The sequence below is a fragment of the Bos indicus x Bos taurus genome, chromosome 16 (genome assembly GCF_003369695.1).
Source record: "Bos indicus x Bos taurus breed Angus x Brahman F1 hybrid chromosome 16, Bos_hybrid_MaternalHap_v2.0, whole genome shotgun sequence".
Lineage (NCBI taxonomy): Eukaryota > Metazoa > Chordata > Mammalia > Artiodactyla > Bovidae > Bos > Bos indicus x Bos taurus.
Window position 1 is genome coordinate 46,728,325 of NC_040091.1, and position 22,230 is coordinate 46,750,554.

The window sequence follows — 22,230 nt, forward strand, 5'->3', positions numbered from 1 at the left end:
AATGTCGGCGTGTTTGAAGATGAAGGCATTAAGACAGGAGCATTTCTGTGATTTATTAACCAGTTTATCTTGTCAGGGGGGCACCTTGTCAAGGGCGGATGAGTGAGCTGTGGCATGGGGGGACCAGGGCCCCACTCTTCTGTGTCCCACGGCTTCTCTCTCTGTAATTAGATGGGCTTGACTTCAACTTTTAATCCCGCAGTGGCAGCTGATGCATCTCCAGGCATCTTGCATGGCCGCCGCCAGGCATCCTGACCCTGGAGGGCTTGGTTTTTTAAAACATTTATTTACTTGGCTATGTCGGGTCTTAGCTGCATCATGCAGAGTCTTGCGATGTGGTGCATGGGCTCAGTAGTTGCAGTGTGTGGACTTGGTTGCTCTGTGGCATGTGGAACTGGGTTCTCAGTTCTCTGACCAGGGATCGGATACGTGTCCCCTGAATTGGAAGAATTCTTTACCGCTGGACCACCAGGGAAGTTCCTGGAGGGCTTGTTTGCAGAATTGCTTGATCGTGCTTGGGATGTCTGACCAAGCACACAGGGGTGGGGTGGGGGTAGAGGGCCTGGGTTCTAGGTGACTCGGCTTCTCTGGGGATCCCCGGCCGGGTGCCTAAAGGGTTGAAGCCACAGAGTTGGGTGGTTCATCCCCAGGGCTTTTACTTGCATAGAACTTCCGAGCTGGTTGGCCCTAGGCAGGGTGTGCATTTTCTACCTGCCTAAGCTGACTCTTGAGAGTCCCTTGGACTTCAAGGGGATCAAACCAGTCAATCCTAAGGGAAATCAGCTTTGAATATTCATTGGAAGGACTGATGCTAAAGCTGAAGCTCTAATACTCTGTCCACCTGATGCAAAGAGCCGACTCATGGGGAAAAAAATTGATGCTGGGAAAGACTAAGGGCAGAAGAATAAGGGGGTGACAGAGGATGAGATGGTTGGATCACATCACGGACTCAGTGGACATGAGTTTGAGCAAAGTCTGGGAGATAGTGAAGGATAGGGAAGCCTGGCGTGCTACAGTCTATGGGGTCACAAAGAGCTGGACATGGTTTAGCGACTGAACAACAACAAATTAACCTTTACCTTTGAACTTCTTGAGGGCTAGATTGTATTTCTAGGTTCCTTAGAAATTCTTTCTTTTTTTTTTTTTTGATGTGGACCATTTTTTAAAAAGTCTTTATTGGATTTGTTCCAATATTGATTCTGTTTTATGTTTTGTTTTGTTTGGCTGAGAGACACATGGGATCTTAGCCCTCTGACCAGGGATTGAACTCTCGCCCCTTGCATTGGAAAGCGAAGTCTTAACCACTGGGTCACCAGAGAAGTCCCTAGAATTTCTTTAGTATGTGCGGCGCACTCATTAGAGAGGCAGTAAAGCATTGCTCCTTACCCATGAGTAGTGAGGGGATGAGGCAGTCAGCCCTCGTGTTGCCTTGTAACCTGCTGAGCTTCCAAGGCCGACCCTGCCGGTGAAAGTGGAGTCTCTGGGACAGACCAGAGTGGGGCTCTGTGGTTAGTTTGGTCTCAGAATAATTGTTTGCAGTGGTAAAGGAAAGGGAGAGGCAACAGCCATGAATTGGTAAGTGAAAGTGAAAGTCGCTCAGTCATGTTCGACTCTTTGCGACCCCATGGATGGCTATACAGTCTATGGAATTCTCTAGGCCACAATACTGGAGTGGGTAGCTGTTCCCTTCTCCAGGGGATCTTCCCAACCCAGGGATGAAACCTAGGTCTCCTGCACTGCAGGCAGATTCTTTACAAGCTGAGCCACCAGGGAAGCCCAATTGGTACCTGGGACATGCCCAAAGTAGTTGGTCCTGCTGCCTCCGGGCAAAGGATTTCAAGGTGACCTCTAAGCTGGAGGATTATGGCTGCTCTGCATCAGAGCTGACAATGTTTGTTTCACTGCCAAGAAGAAAAGTGGGTAGTGTCCATAAAACTGATATGCACAGGTGTAAATGTGGGAGGTGAGATAATGACAAACCTGACTTTACGGTGGGGCTTTTAAAAACAGTACTCAAGTCTTGGAGACGGAAGCATAATTCTCTCTTGGTCCAACCACCTGTCAGCTGTAAGTGGTCATTATTTCATCATTTTGCAATAAAAGATAATAGAATAACGATTTATATCTCATGGCTGATGTTTTAATGTGTCTCTCTGTTATCCTGGGCTGACAGTCTGTGATTACAGTAAACGTTTTCTTGGTGACACCGTGGTAATGACTCGTTAATGGGGGATTATTCCAAGTTTAAATCACATTGCTGCAGCCCGGCCTGGCCCGGCCCTGTGTTGGGGGTGGTCTTTGTGCTCAGTTGGTGACCCTACCACCTAGGCTTCGCTCCAACAAGGACGTGGGATTCCAGGGACCCCTCGAGTACAGAGCCTCAGTTCAGTACTGACCTGGACTCCCAGGACGCTTGTTCCCTGAAGATTCTCAAACCCAGTTAGTGCCTCTGTTTCTATTATCTGTGTCTACAACGTTTGTTAGTTTTAGATGAGAGTGACTGCACTGGATTTCAGGAGATTGGAAACAGTGGCAGAAGGAAGGTGTTTCTGTTCCATGTGGCCATGTGCATCTCAGCGACGGGAGCTGGGTTTGACCCGTCTGTGTCGTCTTTCTCACTCCCCACCCCGTGGAGAAGCTACAAGTGGGAAACCTTTTAGTAGCAATTTGAGTATCCTCTGCTTGGCTTGGACCCCCGCCTCACCAAACCTTGTCTTAAATATTCTCAAGGCTATATTTGTTATAAATAAAGATATTTTGTTGTTGTTCAGTCACTAAGTCACGTCTGACTGTCTATGACCCTGTGGACTGCAGCACACCAGGCTTCCCTGTCCTTCACTATCTCCCAGAGTTTGCTCAAAGTCATGTCCATTGAGTCAGTGATACTGTCCAACCATCTCATTCTGGACTGGGGATGACAGAACGAAATCCTCAAGAAATCCCAGGATATTGCTTAGTTAAAACTAAGAACTCAAAAAAAAAAAGAAAAAAGAAAAAAAAACTAAGAACTCATTCAGATGCAGCCTCATAGTATTTCCACAGGAAACAGGGATTAGAGTCAGTATTGGTGAGTTGTGATTGAAGTTTGGGCGTTGCATGAAAGGGCTCTGTGGATGTGTGGGCAATGTGGGCAGCTCGGTGGACGTGTGGGTGTGGTGGGCAGTTCACTGGATGCATGGGTGCCATGGACTACTTCTATCTTTGGGCTCATGGTCCTGGCAGGTGATAGGGGTGGGGTGCATGGCTGCCCCAACCCCTTTCCTCTCCAGAGGCTCTGATGTCTTTTGGCATCTTTTGTGGGTGAAAAACTCCCACAGGAGAAGCAAGCAGTCTTGCAAGCAGATGCTGGGTGTCCTGGAAGGAGGAGCTGTGACCGCAGTGTCTGTCTCTGAGGGGGTCCCTTCCTGGCCCCTTCTCCTCTCTGGTGCCTGTCAGGGATGCTGCTCCCCACATGGTGTGCTTGCAGCATCGACGTGAGAATGGTGGAGGTGAGGGGTGGAGGTGAGGGGTGGAGGTGAGGAGGGAGCCCGCCCACGTCCCTGAGCTCCCTTCTTGCAGGTCGAGAGCGTTCCCTCCGTCTGCTTCTCTTTGGCAGCCCTTGTATTTTCACACGTCCTTGAACCACCCTCATATTGTGGCCGTGGTGGAGGTGGTCGTTGAAGGCAGAAGACGAGACGGGACCCTCCAGACTCTGTCCTGTGGGTTTGGAATTCTTCGGATCTTCAGCCACAAGCCGGAATCTCCAACTTCCACTTCCCAGGACAAACGGTATCCGCCTCGTTTTCTCAGTTGTTGGGGTTCCCAGCATCTTTCTGTGGTGAATTAACTGCTCGTCCACAGTAGGGAGCTCTGAATTTGTCAGTTTGTGTGTGTTTATCACAGTCTCCTGGGGATGTTTTTGCTTCAGGCTGTAACCGTGTTTGCTGCTGCTGTGTAAGCCCAGCCATCCTTCTCCAGGTGGGAGCAGGACTAGCTTTGGCCAGGCGGGTGGGATCTGACGTAAGGAGGATACGGGCTGAGTCCTGCTCCATCCTTACTCCTGTGGGGTCTTGGGCCAGTTGTTTAAACTCTTGACTCTGAATTCATCATCTGTGCCTGATGGACAGCAGTGTCCACCTCCTAAGGGTCCGGAGTGTAAGAAGTAGGTTCTTCCCAGACGAGCACCCAGGGAGCAGTAGGGGCTCACTCAGCAAACACTGGCTGGGGGTCTGCTCTGTGCCAGGCTCTGTTATGTTAGGACCTGAACGTGCCCAGATGGGCGAGATGGTGTGTGGTCATTTTAGCCGTGGTGGAGTTTGCGTTGTCACTGTAGATGGAGGCTTATCCACCCTGGCTCCATGGACACTTTGGGCTAGGTATGCCTTTGTTACGGGGCTGTCCTGAACAATGTATGGTCTCACAGCCCACGAGATGCCAGTAGCCCCCTCCCTGCCCAGCTGTGACAGCTGAAAACACCTCCAAACTTTGCCAGTTGTCCCGAGGGGGCAAAATCCTCCCTGGTTGGGAACCACCACTCTAGACACATAGCCATAGAAGCCCCTCAAATGTTGTTTCAAATCTTGGGATGTTTTCAGGCACAAGTTGCTTCCCGGGCATTGTTTCCAGTGCTCTTGCTCAGGCTGCATTTGGACCATGCAGTGTATACTCTGGACGAACTTGCCCACCAGCACTGTGGGCTCATGGAGCCGATGCTGTGCTCAGGCATCTCTGTTCCCTGCAGAGGGTGGTGGAAGCTCCCAGAGGGGTGGAGTGGAGGTCCCCACAGGCCTTCCTTTTGAGAAGCATAGCTGGGGTCCTGTGACTGAATGCAAGGTGCTGATGTGCGGCTCACGCGTCTTGTTTTGCAGGCTGAGACTGTATCATGGGAGCCCGCGAGCCCTCCTCCACCCGCTCCTTCAGGACCCCATAGAACGTAAGAGACGCGGCCTGGCCAGGCCTCCACAGCACCTGCTCATGATGTCACTTCCCTGAGTATTAGAGCGTCACCAGCTTGCTCAGGTGTTAATAGATCTGAGGAGTGTGTAATGTGGGCTTGGAGTCTGACATAATTTAAAGACCCGGGGACTTCCGTGGTGGCCCAGTGGTTGGGACTCTGTGCTCACACTGCAGCAGCTGAAGGTTCCATCCCTGATCGGGGAACTTGGATTCTGCATGGCAAGCAGTGCAGCCAAAAAGTAAAAAAAAAAAAAAAGGAAAATTTAAAGACCTGAGACACATGAGCCTGAAGGCAGCACACAGCTTTGTGAGGATGACCCCGTGGGGTCCACCTGGAGGGAGGGCTGCTGGCCCCCTGGCCTCTGGGTAGCAGCTTTGCCCCCGCGTGAGTAGTTGCTGTCTGTCACGGTCACCAGCTGTCCCCGGAAGCCTCTGACCAGAAAGTGCATGGGTCGCCTCCAGCACAGCAAGGTGTCCAGTGGTGCCAATGACAGGGACGTCCTGCAGGAGCGCCTACTCTGTGTGGGCTCAGTGCCGAGCGGCCGCCTTAGGGCAGAGTGGGCTTCCTGCCTGCCTGCCTCTGTGGCTTCTCCTGCCGAGCAGCCAGGGTGCCCCTGGGAGAGACGTGAGCCACCCCCTGGCTGCTGGCTGAGTGGAGGGTAGACGGAGGGGTGCCCAGTGAGGCAGGGGGATGGGCTGACAGGCCATTTCAGGGGTCTGGTGTGGGGCTCTTTTCTGACCTGGGGGATGTGAACAGGGTTCTAGCAGTGGAGGCGGATCTGTTTGGGGCAAGTCGGGGGGTGACTTTCTGTCTCAGAGATGTTGCCTAGATTCCATGGTGGGAACTTGGTGTCTGTTTTCCAGCCTGTGTGAAACCTTGAGCCTACTTCTACTTCCTGAATTTGCTGAAACTCTCATGATAGAGGAACAGTTAGTCAGAAACTTAGCTTTAATGATAAAGACTGGCTTTTAGTGTTAGTTGCTCAGTCGTGTCTGACTTTGTGACCCCATGGACTGTAGCCCGCCAGGCTCCTCTGTCTGTCCATGGAATTCTCCAGGCAAGAATACTGGAGTGGGTCAGTTCTGTTCAGTTCAGTTGCTCAGTCATGTCTGACTCTTTGCAACCCATGGACTGCAGCACACCAGACTTCCCTGTCCATCACTAACTCCTGGAGCTTGCTCAAACTCATGTCCATTGAGTCGGTGTTGCTATCCAACTATCTCGTCCTCTGTCATCCCCTTCTCCTCCCACCATCAACCTTTCCCAGCATCTGGGTCTTTTCCAATGAGTCAGTTCTTCATGTCAGGTGGCCAAAGTATTGGAGTTTCAGCTTCAGTATCAGTCCTTCCAATGAATATTTAGGACTGATATCCTTTAGAATGGACTGGTTTGATCTCCTTGCGGTCCAAGGGACTCTCAAGAGTCTTCTCCAACAACACAGTTCAAAAGCATCAATTCTTCGGCGCTTAGCTTTCTTTATAGTCCAACTCTCGCATCCATACATGACTACTGGAAAAGCCATAGCTTTGACTAGATGGACCTTTGTTGGTAAAGTAATGTCTTTGCTTTTTTAATAAGCTGTCTAGATTGGTCATAGCTTTTCTTCCAAGGAGCAAGCGTCTTTTAATTTCACAGCTGCAGTCACCATCTGCAGTGATTTTGGAACCCTAGAAAATAAAGTCTGTCACTGTTTCCATCGTTTCCCCATCTATTTGCCATGAAGTGATGGGACCAGATGCCATGATCTTAGTTTTTTAAATGTTGAGTTTTAAGCCAGATTTTTTACTCTCCTCTTTAACTTTCATCAAGAGTCTCTTTAGTTCTTCTTCGCTTTCTGCCATAAGGGTGGTGTCATCTGCATATCTGAGGTTATTGATATTTCTCTCGGCAATCTTGATTCCAGCTTGTGCTTTGTCCAGCCGTGCATTTCTCATTATATACTCTGTATATAAGTTAAATAAGCAGGGTGACAATATACAGCCTTGATGTACTGGAGTTGGTAGTCATTCCCTTCTCCAGGGTTTCTTCTCAACCCAGGGATCAAACCAGTGTTTTCCACATTGCAGGCAGATTCTTTACTGTCTGAGCCACGAGGGAAACCCTTTTAGGTTATTTCCCAATTGAATTTAATTATTGACTTGCCAGAATTTTCTCTCCTGAAGTATCCTTAGATTCAGCAACTGTTAAACAGCAAGCACCCCCCAACCCAGGTCCATTCTAGGACCATGGTTCTGGTGGAGGCTATGGATGTGTGAGGGGCCTGAGGAGGGACAGCTGCAGACTGACAGCTCATCCTCTCAGGGTGCATTTCTAAAAATGTGGGGTATTTTTCTTGACTGGGTGATGCATTCCCATAATCCAGAATTCAAAGTATGAAACAGTGTGAGAAGGTTCAGATGAGGTCTCCTTACTCCTGTGCTCAGCTCCTCGCCTACATCACAGGTGATTTCCTCTCTGGGGTCTTGTGGGTCCTTCCGGGTCCTCTGATAACACACAAGTGAATGTGCATGCCCGTGGTCTTGTTTTTGCCCCTGTCAAGTCGTCTCAGACCTTTATTTTTCCCCTTAACTGTTTATCTTGGAGGGTGTTTCATGTCAGCACTAGGAAGCATGCTCACTCTTTTTACCACTGGGTGGTGTTTAGTTGAATTGCTGTTTGTGATTGAACTGCCCCCCGCCAAGCAGACACTTGGAGCTGTTCTGTAGGAGCAGAGGGTTGAAGGTACAGTGAACATCTGCCCTTTTGTGAATGTGCACGTGGATCTGTAGGGTAAATTCCTGGAAGTGGGATTGCTGGTCTGGGGGCCCTTCCCTGTGCAGTTTTGTATTATTTCCCCTGTTTGTCCTCCATGGAGGTTGTACCAATGTGCTCTCCAGCCAGCCATGTAGCAGAGTGTCTTTTAGGGCATTTAACATCTTACAGTAAGCAGATCACATGTGTGGAATGGTCAGATAGTAAACATACAATTTTTTTTAGGGCATTTAACATCTTACAGTAAGCAGATCACATGTGTGGAATGGTCAGATAGTAAACATACAATTTTCAATAATACAGTTTTATTTTCTAATGAATGCACAATTTAGTTCTTATGAGAACACTTAGGGCGCCTCAGGAGGTGGTGGGTCCCCTGTCAGTGGAGGAAATCAAACAGTAGCAAGATGCACCATTTGGTGGCCATGTGTTGAGGGCGTGTCTGTGTCCCCTCAACCCCAGGCCCTGTGGTCCTGCGCCCAGTTTCTGCTGACACCTTCCCTCCACCTCCCCTGAGAACTCTAAGCTGTTCCCAGCGGTTCCTTTCTGAGGACGCTCTCCTTCTTCCCACTTCCCCAGCATGTTATCCAAACCTTCCTTGGGGTTCGGATCCCATTCTCCCATGTGTTACGGGTGTCAGTGGGCTTGTATCTTAGTCACCGCAGACTTGTGTCCTCTTTGAGGACAGGACTCTGTCTTAGAGGTTGCTGGCTGCCCAGCACCTAGTCCTGCTGCTTTGTGGGGCTTAGTGAATGTGAGGCTGAGATTGAAGAAGAGATATTCTTGTCAGAACGCCCTCCAGGGTCCCTCTGATCATGGGAGCAAGCCATACCTGACTACACTGCTCAGGGGAAGAGGTGAGTTGAGAGATTCTATTATGTCAGATCAGAAACAAGTGTCTCTTTCATTGTAGTTTTACCAAAGAGAGGTATTAAGGGTTGATTCTTTTTTGCTCTTGGCTGAATGAACAGAGCAATTCCCCTCTCTCCCTAGAAAAATACTTTTCCTGTTTGTCTGGCTCTTTTCCAAGATGCTCGGCTTATTGGCCCATGTGACTGAAGGTGCGTTGGTTTCAGCTGTCACAGGAGGTGTTTTCTCCCCCAGAGAACAAGCACATGACCCTCATTGAGAACTGCAGCCTGCAGTACACGCTGAGGCCACACCCGCTCCTGGAGCCCGTGTTCCACCTTCTTCCCGAGAACTTGCTGGTGTCCGGTCTGCAGCAGATACCTGGCCTCCTTCCAGCTCACGGGGAATCAGGTGAGGACTCTTCTGTTTCTGGTCACTTGATGAGTCTCTGTTAGGTCAGATCTTGAAGGAACTGGGCTGCATGGGGTGAGCGCTGGTTGGGTCCCTCCGGCTAACAGCCCGGTGGTGGTGGGGGAGAAGAAGCGGGGAGTGGGGAGGAGGAGGGGGGCTGTGTCGTCTCACTGGCATTCCCTTCCTGAACACACCTCGCATCCCTTGGGTCCTCTGTGCCTTCTCTCCTCCTCATAAGACAGATAGCTCATGTCTTTACGACCATGACCAGGAAAACCACTGTTGCTGGGTCCCACCCGTGCTGGACCGCCCTATCAGTGGCTTGGTTATTGTGGCAAAATAGGTATAACGTAAAACTTGCTATTTTAGCCGTTTCTAAGTGTGCAGCTCAGTGGCATTGAGTCCACTCGCATCGTTGTGCGGCCATCCCCCATCCATCTCCAGAGCCTTTTCATCTTCCCCAACTGAGACTGTCCACTGAATTCCAGTTCCCCACCTCTCTGCTCCCTCTGCCCCCGCTTCTAGCCTCTGCCGCCACCATTCTGCTCTCTGTCCCTGTGAACTGACTCACCATTCTGCTCTCTGTCCCCGTGCACTGACTCACCATTCTGCTCTCTGTCCCTGTGAACTGACTCACCATTCTGCTCTCTGTCCCTGTGAACTGACTCACCATTCTGCTCTCTGTCCCCGTGAACTGACTCACCATTCTGCTCTCTGTCCCTGTGAACTGACTCACCATTCTGCTCTCTGTCCCCGTGCACTGCCTCCTTTAGCGACCTCACAGAAGTGGAGTCCTGCACTATTGGTCCTTCCGTGACTGGTTTATTTCACTCGGCATAATGTCCTCAAGGTTCATCTGTGTTGTTGCGTGTGTCACAATTCCCTTGCTTATTAAGGCTGAATGGTTCCCCATCGTATGGAAGGACCACCTTTTGTTTATCCTTTTACCTGTCCACTGACATTGGGCTGGTCCACCTTTCGACTTGCGAGTGAAGCTGCTTGATTACTTTGGAACTGAAATCCATGGGACAGGCTCAGGGCTGTGTCTTGGTGTGATTTAGGAGTTGATTCTCCTGGTGGATAAAGGTCAGCCCTTCAACCATGAATCCCTTTAGGGGCTGATCTGCATTTAGGGTCTACTGATGGGCCACAACTCCTTGGCCTCCTGCTCCTTCCGAGCACTTCTGGGGGCTTTTTTTCTGGCTGTCTGGAAGAATCTAGGAGAAGGGACTATACCAGCCTTTCCCACCTGGTGCTCCTGGAGCCTCTGTTCTCTGGGAGCTGGCTCCCTGCTCCATCCAGGAGAGGTAGGATGTGGCTTTGGGTGTGAGCAGCGGGGAGGAGAGCTAGGAGGTGCCGAGTGTTTGGCTCAGAACAGAAACACCCAGGACCCAAAGAGGAGGCTCAGCTCCAGGAAGGAGTGTGTGTCTCAGCAACGACGTCCATGCACGTGGCCTGGGTGCTGGGGTCTAGGCTGGGCTGCAGACCTTGTCATCTGAGGTCACGAACTCCTGGGATGGGTGCACAGTGGTCCATCCTGAGCTCATTGTTTCTCAAACATCTCAGAGACAAGATGCTGATACATGAGAAATGACCAGTTAACCATGAACAGGAGCATGTTCTTGTGTGTATGTGTGTGTGTGTGTGTGTGTGGAGGCGGGCTCCAGGTTTGGATCGGTCCTAGGTCACTGAGCCCTAACCCCCTCCCTGCAGCCCCCCATAAGCAGTCATATTGCCCCCCGTGATGCCCCCGTGTTTACCCCAGAGGGAGGAGTAGTAAGAATTACAGGCTGGAGAGAGCACCTCCTGATCATGCTGCTACTCCAGCCCTGCCTACCTGCCTACTGGTCAGGGAGGAGCTGTCACCGCCCCTCCGCCCCATCACCCACTGGGATCGCGCAGGTATTAGGTACCCAGGTGCACACCTGCAGAAGTCAGTGGATGAGTCTTTCTGACCTGGGATTCTGAGTGTTTAAGCAGAATGTTCTTGGGGCCTGATGTGCATGCATCACCAGTGGGGGTCAGTAGAACTGCAGCTAAAGCATGAAGATACAGAAGCGGAGTGTGGACCTGCTTCTGTGTCCCTCCTGGGAGGTGCAGGAGAAGCTCAGGGGTCCAGACAGGCCCCGTGTTTGTTCTCAGCGTCTCAGGTCAGGCTGGAAGGGTAAAGGGCTGCGTCATGGAGAAGAGTTCTGGATTCAAGGAGCTCGAGTCCAGCTCCCGACCCTGAGTTTGCGTTTTTGGACGAGCTGAGCCCCCTTGGCCTTCGGTTTGCCTCTGATGTGGAATGGCAGGCACTGGGGCCTTTGAGGGATGCAGGTGGTGTCTGTAAAATGGCAAAAATGGAGAACAATTTATGTTGTTGTTTAGAAACAAATGGCCAGAATTCGCTCTAGCAGGTGGGCGGGAGCTGCCTTCAGTGGGCAGGAGCTGTGCTCACTCCTCTGAGGGAGAGGGGACCAGGGCAGCCTCCCCTCCAGTCCCCAGCCCACCTGGGAGCAGAGACCCTCTTGCTCAGCCCCCATGCGCAGCCTCCCAGGCACCCAGCCTGCTTTCTGACGGTGGTTATTGTTTCTGTTACAAATTCCGCCCAGGATCTCATGGGCTTTTGTGACTCACTCTTGAAAGAGTTGTTTTGCAGGATAGTGTTTTATGGCCCTGAAGGGCCCAGGCAGGGGCTGGTGCTGGCCTCAGTGGTGGGAATCACTTGTCTAACTTGCCGAGGGCTTGGTTTTATTTTGATATCATGATGGGACTCAGCTGTTTGTTCATTTGTAAAATACCGCAGTGTGGGAGAAGTGAGTTGCTTTCACTGTTTTATTTTTTTAAATTTTTAATTGGAGGATAATTGCTTTACAATGTTGTATTAGTTTCTGCCATACAGCATTGTAAGTCAGCCATAAGTGTATACATATCCCATGCCTCTTGAGCCTCCCTCCGACTCCATCCCATCCCTCTCCGTAGTCACAGAGCACCGGACTGGGCTCCCTGTGTTACACAGCAGCTTCCCATTATCTGTTTATTTTACACATGGTAGCGGATATAGCAGTGGCACTCCAGTCCAGTACTCTTGCCTGGAAAATCCCATGGACGGAGGAGCCTGGTGGGCTGCAGGCCATGGAGTCACTAAGAGTCGGATACGACTGAGCGACTTCACTTTCACTTTTCACTTTCATGCATTGGAGAAGGAAATGGCAACCCACTCCAGTGTTCTTGCCTGGAGAATCCCAGGGATGGGGGAGCCTGGTGGGCTGCCGTCTGTGGGGTCGCACAGAGTTGGACACGACTGAAGCGACTTAGCAGCAGCAGCAGCAGCAGCAGATATATGTCAGTGCTAGGAGTGGGTTGTTTTCGATTGAAATGTGGATGGAGGTCACTGTAGGGTCACATGTGGTTTTCATAAATGTGGTAGCTGCAGGAGGTTTGGCTGGCAGGGGTGGTGAGGCGGTGCCTGGAGCACTGTGCTGGGCAGTCAGGGCAGGGGCTCACTGCTGCCCACTGCCCTGCGGGGCCCTCGTGCTGTCAGTCATCTCTCATCTCCTGCTTGGCCTGGCTCGCTGCCCTCTGCTCCCCAGGAACCCATCCTGCCCCCCTCCTGTATCTCGAGCATCGGCATGCCAACTCTGTGCTGGTGCGGGGCTGTCCCCGGGCTGACCTGCCAGCTCACTGACCCCAGCCCTGCTTCCTCATCTATTAAACTGAGCTAGGCAGAGCTTTCCCAAGAACTGACCACGTGGTGGCCCCTCTTGGCTGGTGTGTCCTCGGGCTGGCCCTCCACCTGCTGAGGTGCTTCCCCAGCCCCAAACTGCTGATGCTGCACTTCTACAAACAACATATGGGTCCCAGGCCTGAGCACCTTGTGTACTGATGGGGTTCTTCCACCAGGCTTCCCAGGCTGAGCTGACTGCCCACCCTCTGGAGGTGTGCTACGTGTCTTCTAAGTTCCTGGATAGTGACTTCGAACCCCTGTGATGAGGGAGTGACCAGGGACAGGGCCATGCTCCCTGAGGCTGCTGTGGGTCAGGGGCCAGCGTGCTACAGCTTCGATTCTGGCCCTTTGCTGAGGACAGTTAAAATGACAGAATTAATCTTTATCCAATAAATTCATAAAACTAAAAGTTTTCCCTTCCAACCTCACTCCCCAGAGATAACTGCTGCTAGTAGGTTGGTATATGCGTTTTATATACTAATTGATTCACTGACGACTCAACACGTGTTTGTAGAGTAGACCCTGTGGGCGGCAGGCCCCGTGCTGGGCTGAGGGTGCATCCCTGTGCTCACAGTATAGAGTCAGTGCATCCTTCCTGGATGAGGGCCAGCCTCAAGTCCAACCGCGGTCCTCACAGGCCATAGGAGGTGTTTCAGAGCAAACCTGGGGCTTCTCACGTGGCCCAGTGGTAAAGAACCTGCCTGCCAATCAGGAGACGTGGGAGATGGAGGTTTGATCCCTGGGTTGGGAAGATTCCCCTGGAAGAGGAAGTGGCAGCCCACTCCAGTATTCTTGCCTGGGAAATCCCGTGGACAGCGGAGCCTGGAGGGCTACAGTCGTGCTGAGTATGCATGCCATCTAGAGCAAATGTGGATTAGCTCAAGTTCACTTTCTGCTGCTGCTGCTACTGCTAAGTCACTTCAGTCGTGTCCGACTCTGTGTGACCCCATAAACGGCAGCCTTCCAGGCTCCCCTATCCCTGGGATTCTCCAGGCAAGAACACTGGAGTTGGGTAGTTCACTTACATTCCTGCCTAAATTGTTCCTAAATTTCATTTACATTCTATTGCTGTTGTTGCCACGTTCTGTCTTGGGAGGTGTGTTCTGGTGAATGAAACACCCTGGGCAGGGGAGCTGTATCCCTGAGAGCCTGAGGTCCTCGGGTGGGGGCGTGTTACCAAGCGCGTCCTTGAAGGATAGGATGTCTCTAGGGAGGGGTTCTCACCGTCCAGTTTTCTCTGCGCTGTGTTCGGAAGAGTCTCAGGAGAAAAGGCATCATTCAGAAGTAGGAGCAGGGCTGCTGTTGGGAGTTGCGTCTCCACCCAAAGACGTGGCAGCGGATGACTGAAAACCCACTCATTTACAGTGCACGGGGGTCAACAGTCCCTCTGCCGGGGGTCAGCCCTGCCGAGGTCCCCTGTGTCTGTGCTGGCTACTGGTGCTGGTTGAAGGAGGGAATGACCATGTCAGGCAGTGAAGCTGTGCCCGTGGGTGGTGTTGGCATGCTGGGGAAGCGCCCCAAGGCCCGAGGTGGTGAGCAGGCTCTGTTCTGGCCCCATATGACCACTCTGAGCCTCTGCCATGGCCGGTCTTCTCTGTAAAATGGGGGCATTGTGAGGACCTGCCCGGAGAGATGTGTATGGGGATCAAGTGAAATGGGTCAGTAAAGCCCTGCCCTGGCCACATGGGGTGTGCCTGGCAAGGGTGAGTGGCTGCTCCTTGGTCTGGAATCTTCTGTCTTGAGTTGAGTTGGGTTGGCTCCTTTGTCACGGCTCCCCTGTGACTGCACAGGGCATCTGGGAGGTCTGATCTGTCTTGTGTCAGAGGGCCCCTCAGAACTGTACTTTCTTTGGTTGTGGCTTCTGGAAGTTTGCAGAACAAGTCTGGCCAAGCCAGGCTCAGAACTGGGCCCCTTGCACTGGGAAAGGCAATGGGTCAGCTCTGGGTTTCCTTCTGTTTCCATCTCACCTGAAGATGGCGGGGAGGGGAGTGCTGGCTGGTGGCTGTTGTCACTGTCCCAGTGCTTGTTGACCAGGGAGTGACCTCTGGCTTGGGGGCCCCGCAGACCCTTTGAGGGAGCAGCCCTCAGGGAAGGGCACTTGTTTCCCATTCATGCTTCCATGGAAACAAGACTTGGTGTTGGGGGGCATGAGCTGGTAACCTGCTGGGGTGTATCTTTGGGGTTGGGTGATTTTGCTGCTCGGCACGGATTGTTAGGGAGAGGATGCCAGTTGTAGTCTGTATGTCCTCCTTCCGTGGATTCAGTGGGTGCCCCCAGGATGCTCTCTGCACCAGAGGTTGGGGTGTGTCTGGGGGTTCTGGCTCCCTGGACTGAGTGATGGAAGCCCAGGTGGGAGGCAGGATGGTATGGTCTCACTGGCGTTAAGGCTGAGAGCACGGGGCGGCTCCGAGTGTGGGGTGGGGGGGAAGGTGGGGGTCTCGCAGGAGCACAGGGAGCTCAGAGATCACTGCCATCTCCCTCTGGGGTGGAGGTCGTGGCCACCTTACCTGGAGCCCCTCCCCCCTTCTGTGACTGCCCACGGAGCCCTGGGCCACTTGACCATGAACACCTCTTTTGGTCAAGAGTTTAATTGTGATCAAGAGCTGAGGGGTTGTTTGGTAACCAGCATATGAGCTGTCTGGGCTCTAAAGCAGCGAGCACACGCCAGCGACAGGGTCCTGTGGATCAAGGTCACAGAAGAAGACAGCGGTTGTGTGTTAAAAACGCTGAAATCACTGGAGGGGAATGTGTCCTACCCTATGATGTAGACACATGAATTAACTTGCAGAATGTGAATGATATGCAGTCTGCAAAAATAAGGGGGTGACAGGCTTCTTTTATGTGTCCCCCCTTCCCTCTGCTCCCTCTCTGCACCCTCACCTCCTGATGCTCTGGTCCTGCCAGCATTACCCCTTCCCCCACTCAGCTCCCAGAGGGACCCGCTGCCTGGCCATTTTCTGCTGTGTTCCCTGAAATCCTGCATAGATGATTCATGTGCTTCCTATGGGTGGAGGCACCTTGAGTTCCTGCCTATTGCTGGGAGAGGGGTCCCTTTCCCATGCCCGCCTCCCCTCTGGGCCCCCTCTCTCTCCTTCTGTCTCTGACTGAGGCTCCCACCTCAGGATGTGCTTCGGACACTCACTTGACCATTTTATGAAAGGTTGCACTTTGTATATTTCTGCATGTTTTTTAACATCATGGTAAAATACACATGTCATAAAATGTGTTTTTCTAACTATTTTTCAACACGTGGTTCAGAAGCATTAAGCACATTCACATCGTTGAGCAACCCCGCGTCTCCAGAACGCTCTCATCTTGCAGAACTAGACTCTGCAGACATGCTAACTCCCCACCCCTGCCCCAGCCCCTGGCAGCCCCCATTCTACGTTCTGTCTTGGAATTTGATGACTTTGGGCACCTCATATAAATGGAATTACGCAGTACTTGTCTTTTTGTGACTGGCTCATCTCACTCAGCATAATGTCATCAAGTTTCATCCATGTTGTAACATACGTCAGCGTCTCCTTCCTCTTCTAAAGTGAAAGTGAAAGTGTGAGTCGCTCAGTCATGTCCAACTCTCTGCAACCCTATGGCCTGTGGCCCGCCAGGCTCCTCTGTCCATGGGATTCTCCAGGCAAGAATACTGGAGTGGGCTGTCACTCCCTTCTCCAGGAGATCTTCCCACCCAGGGATTGAACCTGGGTGTCCTGCATTTCAGGTGGATTCTTTGCCTCCTGAGCCACCAGGGAAGGATGATACTGTGTTGTGTGGATGGACCACAGTTTGTTTGTCTTTCTTTCACTTCCTGATGGGCATTGGGTGTTTCCACCTTTTGTCTACTGTGAATAAGGATAGCTGTACTTTTAAATTGGGTCTGATTCATCAACTGACCTGCTTTAAACACTTAAAAATATGATGAAAGGAGTACATAAACTTTCTCAGAAGTATCAAACCTTAGTGTGTATTTGTGATGGGAAAGGTATAGAAAACCATAAAAAGGGGAATAAAGTAATATATGATTACTGTCTACAGATGTACATGTATAGGCCACCATCAAAAAGTACAAATGATAAATGCTGGAGAAGATATGAGAAAAGGGAGCCCTCTTATACTGTTGGTGAGAACGTAAATTAATGCGGCCACTGTGGAAAACAGTATGGAGGTTCCTCAGAAAACTAAAAATAGAGTTGCCACATGATCTGGAAATCCCACTCCTGGGCGTATGTCTGGAAAACACGAAAACTCTAGTTGGAAAGGATACATCACCCCAGTGTTCATTGCAGCACTATTTACAATAGCCAAGACATGGAAGTAAGCTAAATGTCCATCAAGAGATGAATGGATAAAGAAGACATGGTATAAAAAATACAATGGGATATTACTCAGCCATAAAAAGGAGGAAATAATGCCATTTGCAGCAACATGGATGGACCTAGAGATGATCACACCAAGTGACGTAGATCAGAGAAAGACGAATGTCATGTGACTTTTCTTATATGTGAAATCAAACAAAATGATACAAATGAACTTGTTTACAAAACAGAAATAGACTCACAGACATAGAAAACAGACTTATGGTTAGCAGAGGGGAAAGCTGGGGGAGGATAAATTGGGAATTTGGGATCAAAAAATACACACTACTATATATAAAATAGATAAACAACAAGGACCTACTATGCAGACTAGGAAACTTCAATATCTTGAGATAATGTATAATGGAAAAGAATCCGAAAAAGAATATATATATCTGAATCACCTTTCTGTGATTCAGATATATGTATTGAATCACAGTGAATTACTCTGAAAACACTGAAAATCAATTATACTTCAGTTAAAAAAAACCAAACAAAAACAGAGTACTACTCCAAGAAAAAAGATAAATGTGTATATATGCAAATGTATCAGTTCAGTTCAATCACTCAGTTGTGTCTGACTCCTTGTGACCCCATGGACTACAGCACACCAGGCTTCCCTGTCAGTGACCAACTCCCAGACCTTGCTCAAACTCATGTTCATCGAGTCAGTGATGCCATCCAACCATCTCATCCTCTGTCATCCCCTTCTGTTGGTGATGCCATACAACCATCTCATCCTCTGCCATTCCCTTCTCCTTCTGTCTTCAGTCTTTCCCAGCATCAAGGTCTTTTCCAGTGAGTAAGTTCATCACGTCGGGTGGTCAAAGTATTGTAGCTTCAGCTTCAGCATCAGTCCTTCCAGTGAATATTCTGGACTGATCGATTTCCTGGTTTGATCTCCTTGCAGTCCAAAGGACTCTCAAGAGTCTTCTCCAATACCATAGTTCAAATGCATCAATTCTTTGGCGCTCAGCTTTCTTTATGGTCCAACTCTCACATTCATACATGACTACTGAAAAAACCATAGCTTTTAGACCTTTGTCGGCAAAGTGATGTCTCAAAATGCATATATTTTAAGTAATCTTGTCATCAAATGGACTAATAATATGCAGTTTTATATGTTGTTATATGTTGTTCTTTTCACCTACAATGTCATGATTATTTTTGATTATTAAATATTCTTTTTTGTTTGTTTTTATTTCCTTCTTTCTTTTTTTGTTTTTTGATTTCCTTTTAAATAATCTCTGACAATATGATTTTTTTCTCATTTTATATGGATGAGCAAGAGATTATTTAACATTCTCATATTCTTGAACATCTGGTGGTTTCTTACTTTTGTCTGTTATAAATAATGTTCTAATGAGTATTCTTGCAAATAAAGCTTTGCTTCCATCTTTGATTATTTAGAGTCAGACACGACTGAGTGACTGATCTCTTAACTCTTGATTATTTTGCTAAATAGATTCAAAAATGGCATCGCTGGGGCAGAAGGTGGATATGGATTTCTTTTTCAAAGGTTAAGTTTTTTGATTTGTGTTGAGATATAGCCGATTAGCCATGCTGTGGCAGTTTCAGTGAACAGTGAAGGGACTCAGCCACACGCACACACATATCCATGTTCTCCCACACCCCCTCCATTCAATGCCACACGTGGCATTGAGCAGAGTTTCCTGTGCTCTGCAGTAGGTCCTTGTTGGTTATGGATAGGTATGTTTTTAAGGCTCTTGATGCACTTTAAGTTACAGAGACAACTGCCTCTCAGCTGCACTGACTGATAACCTTCCAGTAAGATAGTGTTCTTTCTGGCATAGTTTGATCGTCACTGCGTCTCACATCAATGTTTTTTTTAAGCTTTGGAATTGGGCTTTTAAAAATCTAAGACCGTGTACCTCAATATTTAAATAATCATAAAAGTTTAGGAAGAGTCAGAGAAGACCAAACCAGAGTGATGACACAGATGGGGATGTAGAGGGGCAGACGCCCCCTGGGGGTGTGTTTGTGGGGACTGGCTTTGCCTTCTTCTTACTGGTGGTGGTCTTTGTTCCAGGGCCTGTGGAGAAGCCTCTCCAAACAGGTGTGATGCTCCGCTCTCGAGGCTGGGTTTCCACTCACCTGCTCGGCGTGGGCGCTGGGCTGAATGCCACGGGCCAGCCTCCCTTTCTGTCCTCACCCTCATGGAGCTCATGGTCTCTGTGCTTCTTGATAGGGATGGGACTTCCCTCTCATCTTCGCAGCCCAGCCTTTGTTTCTGCTTATCGTGGCTCCATGGTCACACGTGTGTCTGAGTGTTTCGACATGGTTCAGGGTGTCGTTTCTGTCATTGAGTTGCTCGGTCGTTTCTGACTGTAGCCTGCCAGGCTCCTCTGTCCATGGGATTTCCCAGGGAAGAATATTGGAGCGGGTTGCCATTTCCTCCTCCAAGGGGATCTTTCCCACCCAGGGATCGAATCCGCGTCTCTTGCATCTCCTGCATTGCAGGTGGATTCTTTATTGCTGAGCCATTGGGGAAGCCCATAGTTCAGGGTATAAGGAAATGAGAAATGACACAGTTGGCTGTGCTCTCGCTGAACAGGAAGCCATGGGGAAGGGAACAGATGTCACCCTGCCTCTGGCAGCCTGTGTGCCCTAGATAGCTGAGTTAGGAAATTTGTTCCTGGAGGACGTTTGGGGAGGAATTTGGACCAAATGAAATTTGCAGTCATTTGATCTGTTTAGTATCTGGGCTTGGGCTGACAGGGGCTCCGGCTCTGAGTCCGTCCAAGCGATGCCTACGCCTTCTTCTCAGTGCTCAGCCCTTGGCCTGAAGCCCTGTGGGTGAAAGGGCCCTCCGGCGGTTGTGTTTCCACGGGTCATCCATCTGAGCCTCTCGTGTCCAGGAGATGCCCTCCGGAAGCCCCGCCTGCAGAAGCCTCTGACGTGCTACCTGGATGATCTGTTCTTCACGCTGTATCCCTCGCTGGAGAAGTTCGAGGAGGAGCTTCTGGAACTCGTGATCAGCGATTGCTTCCGGGAGGTACAGTCCAGGGTTGGGGAGTTTAGTCTGAACAGTGAGGAGGGAACAGCAGGCAGACTGGGAGATGCCGGCCTCCTGAGCCCCCGATGTGGGCGGTCACAGTGATGCCCCTGTTTCTGTCTTCTTGTCTCCTTGTGCCTAAAGAGGGCCACTAGCCCATTGTCAGCTTCACTGCTGAGAGAGTGCTGTTAACCGGAGACATTAATTAACATTCATTTTGACGTATCTTAGGGGCTTCCCTTGTGGTGCAGTGGTAAAGAATTAACCTGCCCGTGCAGAAGATGTGAGTTTGATCCCTGGGTCAGGAAGATCCCCTGGAGTAGGAAACGGCAACCCACTCTAATATTCTTGCCTGGGAAATCCCATGGACAGATGAGCCTGGCGGGCTACAGTCTGTAGAGTCACAAAGAGTCGGACACAACTGAGCGACTAACACACACACACACACACACATTAATGTATCTTATCTGTGTGTCAGTTGCTCAGTCCTGTACAACTCTATGCAGTCCCATGGACTGTAGCCCACCAGGCTCCTCTTTCCATGGGATTCTCCAGGCCAGAATATTGGAGTCGATTGCCATGCTCTCCTCCAGGGGATCTTCCCAACTCAGGGATTGAACCTGGGTCTCCTGCATTGCAGGTGGACTCTACTGTCTGAGCAACCAGGGAAGACCTAATGTTTCTTAATCAGTCTTCATTTAAAAGTAAATTAAATCACCAAACGAGCTTAGGGAAACCTGTAAAATAGTCTACATTTACAAGGGACATTTTCAGAGTATATGAAGATATTTCCAAGGAGATGACTATAAATTGCAACCACTTTGGTTCACTGAAGTGGTTTTCTGGGAGGGGCACTCCCCCAGGCACTGCCCAGGTCTGCCTGCCTGCATGACACCTGGTCCCTACATGGGCCCTTGTACACATGGCCCACTTTCCTGCATATTCCTTATCTGGATCCTTGGCACAACCCCTCTCAGGCTTCAGTCTCAGATCTGCCATCCTGCCCAGCCGCCCTGCCAGAGCTGCGGGCAGCGCCCCCATCCCCCTGCCCAGCGAGCTCTCTGGAGCGTCACTCTGCTTTGTTTCTCTGGGTGCTTGGCTGTGGAGAGGACCTGGTACCCTTTGCCTGTTAACTGGGGGATGCCAGTCCCTGTCTGGAGTATTTGCACCAGGAGGACACTGCACAGCGCTGCACCTGATGTGCCCCAGCAGTTGGCATGTTGTTTAGTCACTAAGTTGTGTCTGACTCTGCGACCCCATGGACTGCAGCATGCTAGGCTCCCCTGTCCTTCAGCATCTCCTGGAGTTTGTTCACATTCATGTCCATTGAGTTGTTATTTGTGAGAATGAATGATTCAGTCACCTGGTGCCCATCCTGAAGTTAGCAAATTATGAAGCTTGCAAATGATTAATTGCATGCACACACAAATATGTGTTCATGTATGAATAAGGTGGAATATTTTAAAATATGGACTCTTTTTTTCCTGCTGTCTACCCACACTACTCTAATATTTTGGCCACCTGATGTGAAGAGCCAACTCATTGGAAAAGACCCTGATGCTGGGAAAGATTGAAGGCAGGAGAAGAAGGGGGAGATAGAGGATGAGATGGTTGGATGGCATCACCAACTCAATGGACATGAATTTAAGCAAATGCCAGGAGATGGTGAAGGGCAAGGAAGCCTGGCATGCTGTAGTCCATGGGGTCACAAAGAGTCAGACATGACTTAGCAACTGAACAACAACAACCCATTCTTGAAAATGTAGCTCCATGTAACATAGTCCCACAAGAAACAGAAATGCTAAGCAGAGAATTGAAACAACTGCAAACTTTTTATTGGTGTAGTTCCTGCTGTTTTCCCATTGCTCAGAGTAGATTGTCTGTGACTACTGAGATGTTTAAGGGTATCATTGTTGAATTTTATATGTTCCCATAAAGATCACTTTATTACATATTTCTACTCTCTTTGTATTTTTGTTCCCATTCAGTCGGAAGATACTGTTTCTGCCCCCGTTTTATTCTCATTACTCAAAGACTAATGGGCTGCATTTAGGTCAGTTCAGCATGATTAATGAGCAATGAAGAAAACTCAAAAATTCAGGGATCATTTTGCACCAATCCCATAATTTAATAAACAATAATAGCCTGGAGGAATATCCTTGCCCATTTTTTAGCATGCCTGTACATTTTTTGTTAAGATGAAACA

At 49.8% G+C, this 22,230-nt stretch overlaps 1 protein-coding gene across 6 annotated transcripts in view; it reads left to right on the top strand.

Annotated features, from left to right (window-relative positions):
- The window catches only part of NPHP4 (nephrocystin 4), a 138,284-nt gene that overhangs the window by 23,127 nt on the left and 92,927 nt on the right, over positions 1 to 22,230 (top strand). For all 6 annotated transcript variants that reach the window (XR_003514948.1, XM_027565081.1, XM_027565077.1 and 3 more), the window contains 4 exons: positions 3,596 to 3,768; positions 4,848 to 4,912; positions 8,792 to 8,947; positions 19,888 to 20,024. Coding sequence is in view for 5 of the 6 variants with exons in the window: in XM_027565081.1 (XP_027420882.1) it covers positions 3,596 to 3,768; positions 4,848 to 4,912; positions 8,792 to 8,947; positions 19,888 to 20,024 (531 nt within the window). In the remaining variant the exon portion in view is untranslated. The remainder of the gene's footprint in view (positions 1 to 3,595; positions 3,769 to 4,847; positions 4,913 to 8,791; positions 8,948 to 19,887; positions 20,025 to 22,230) is intronic.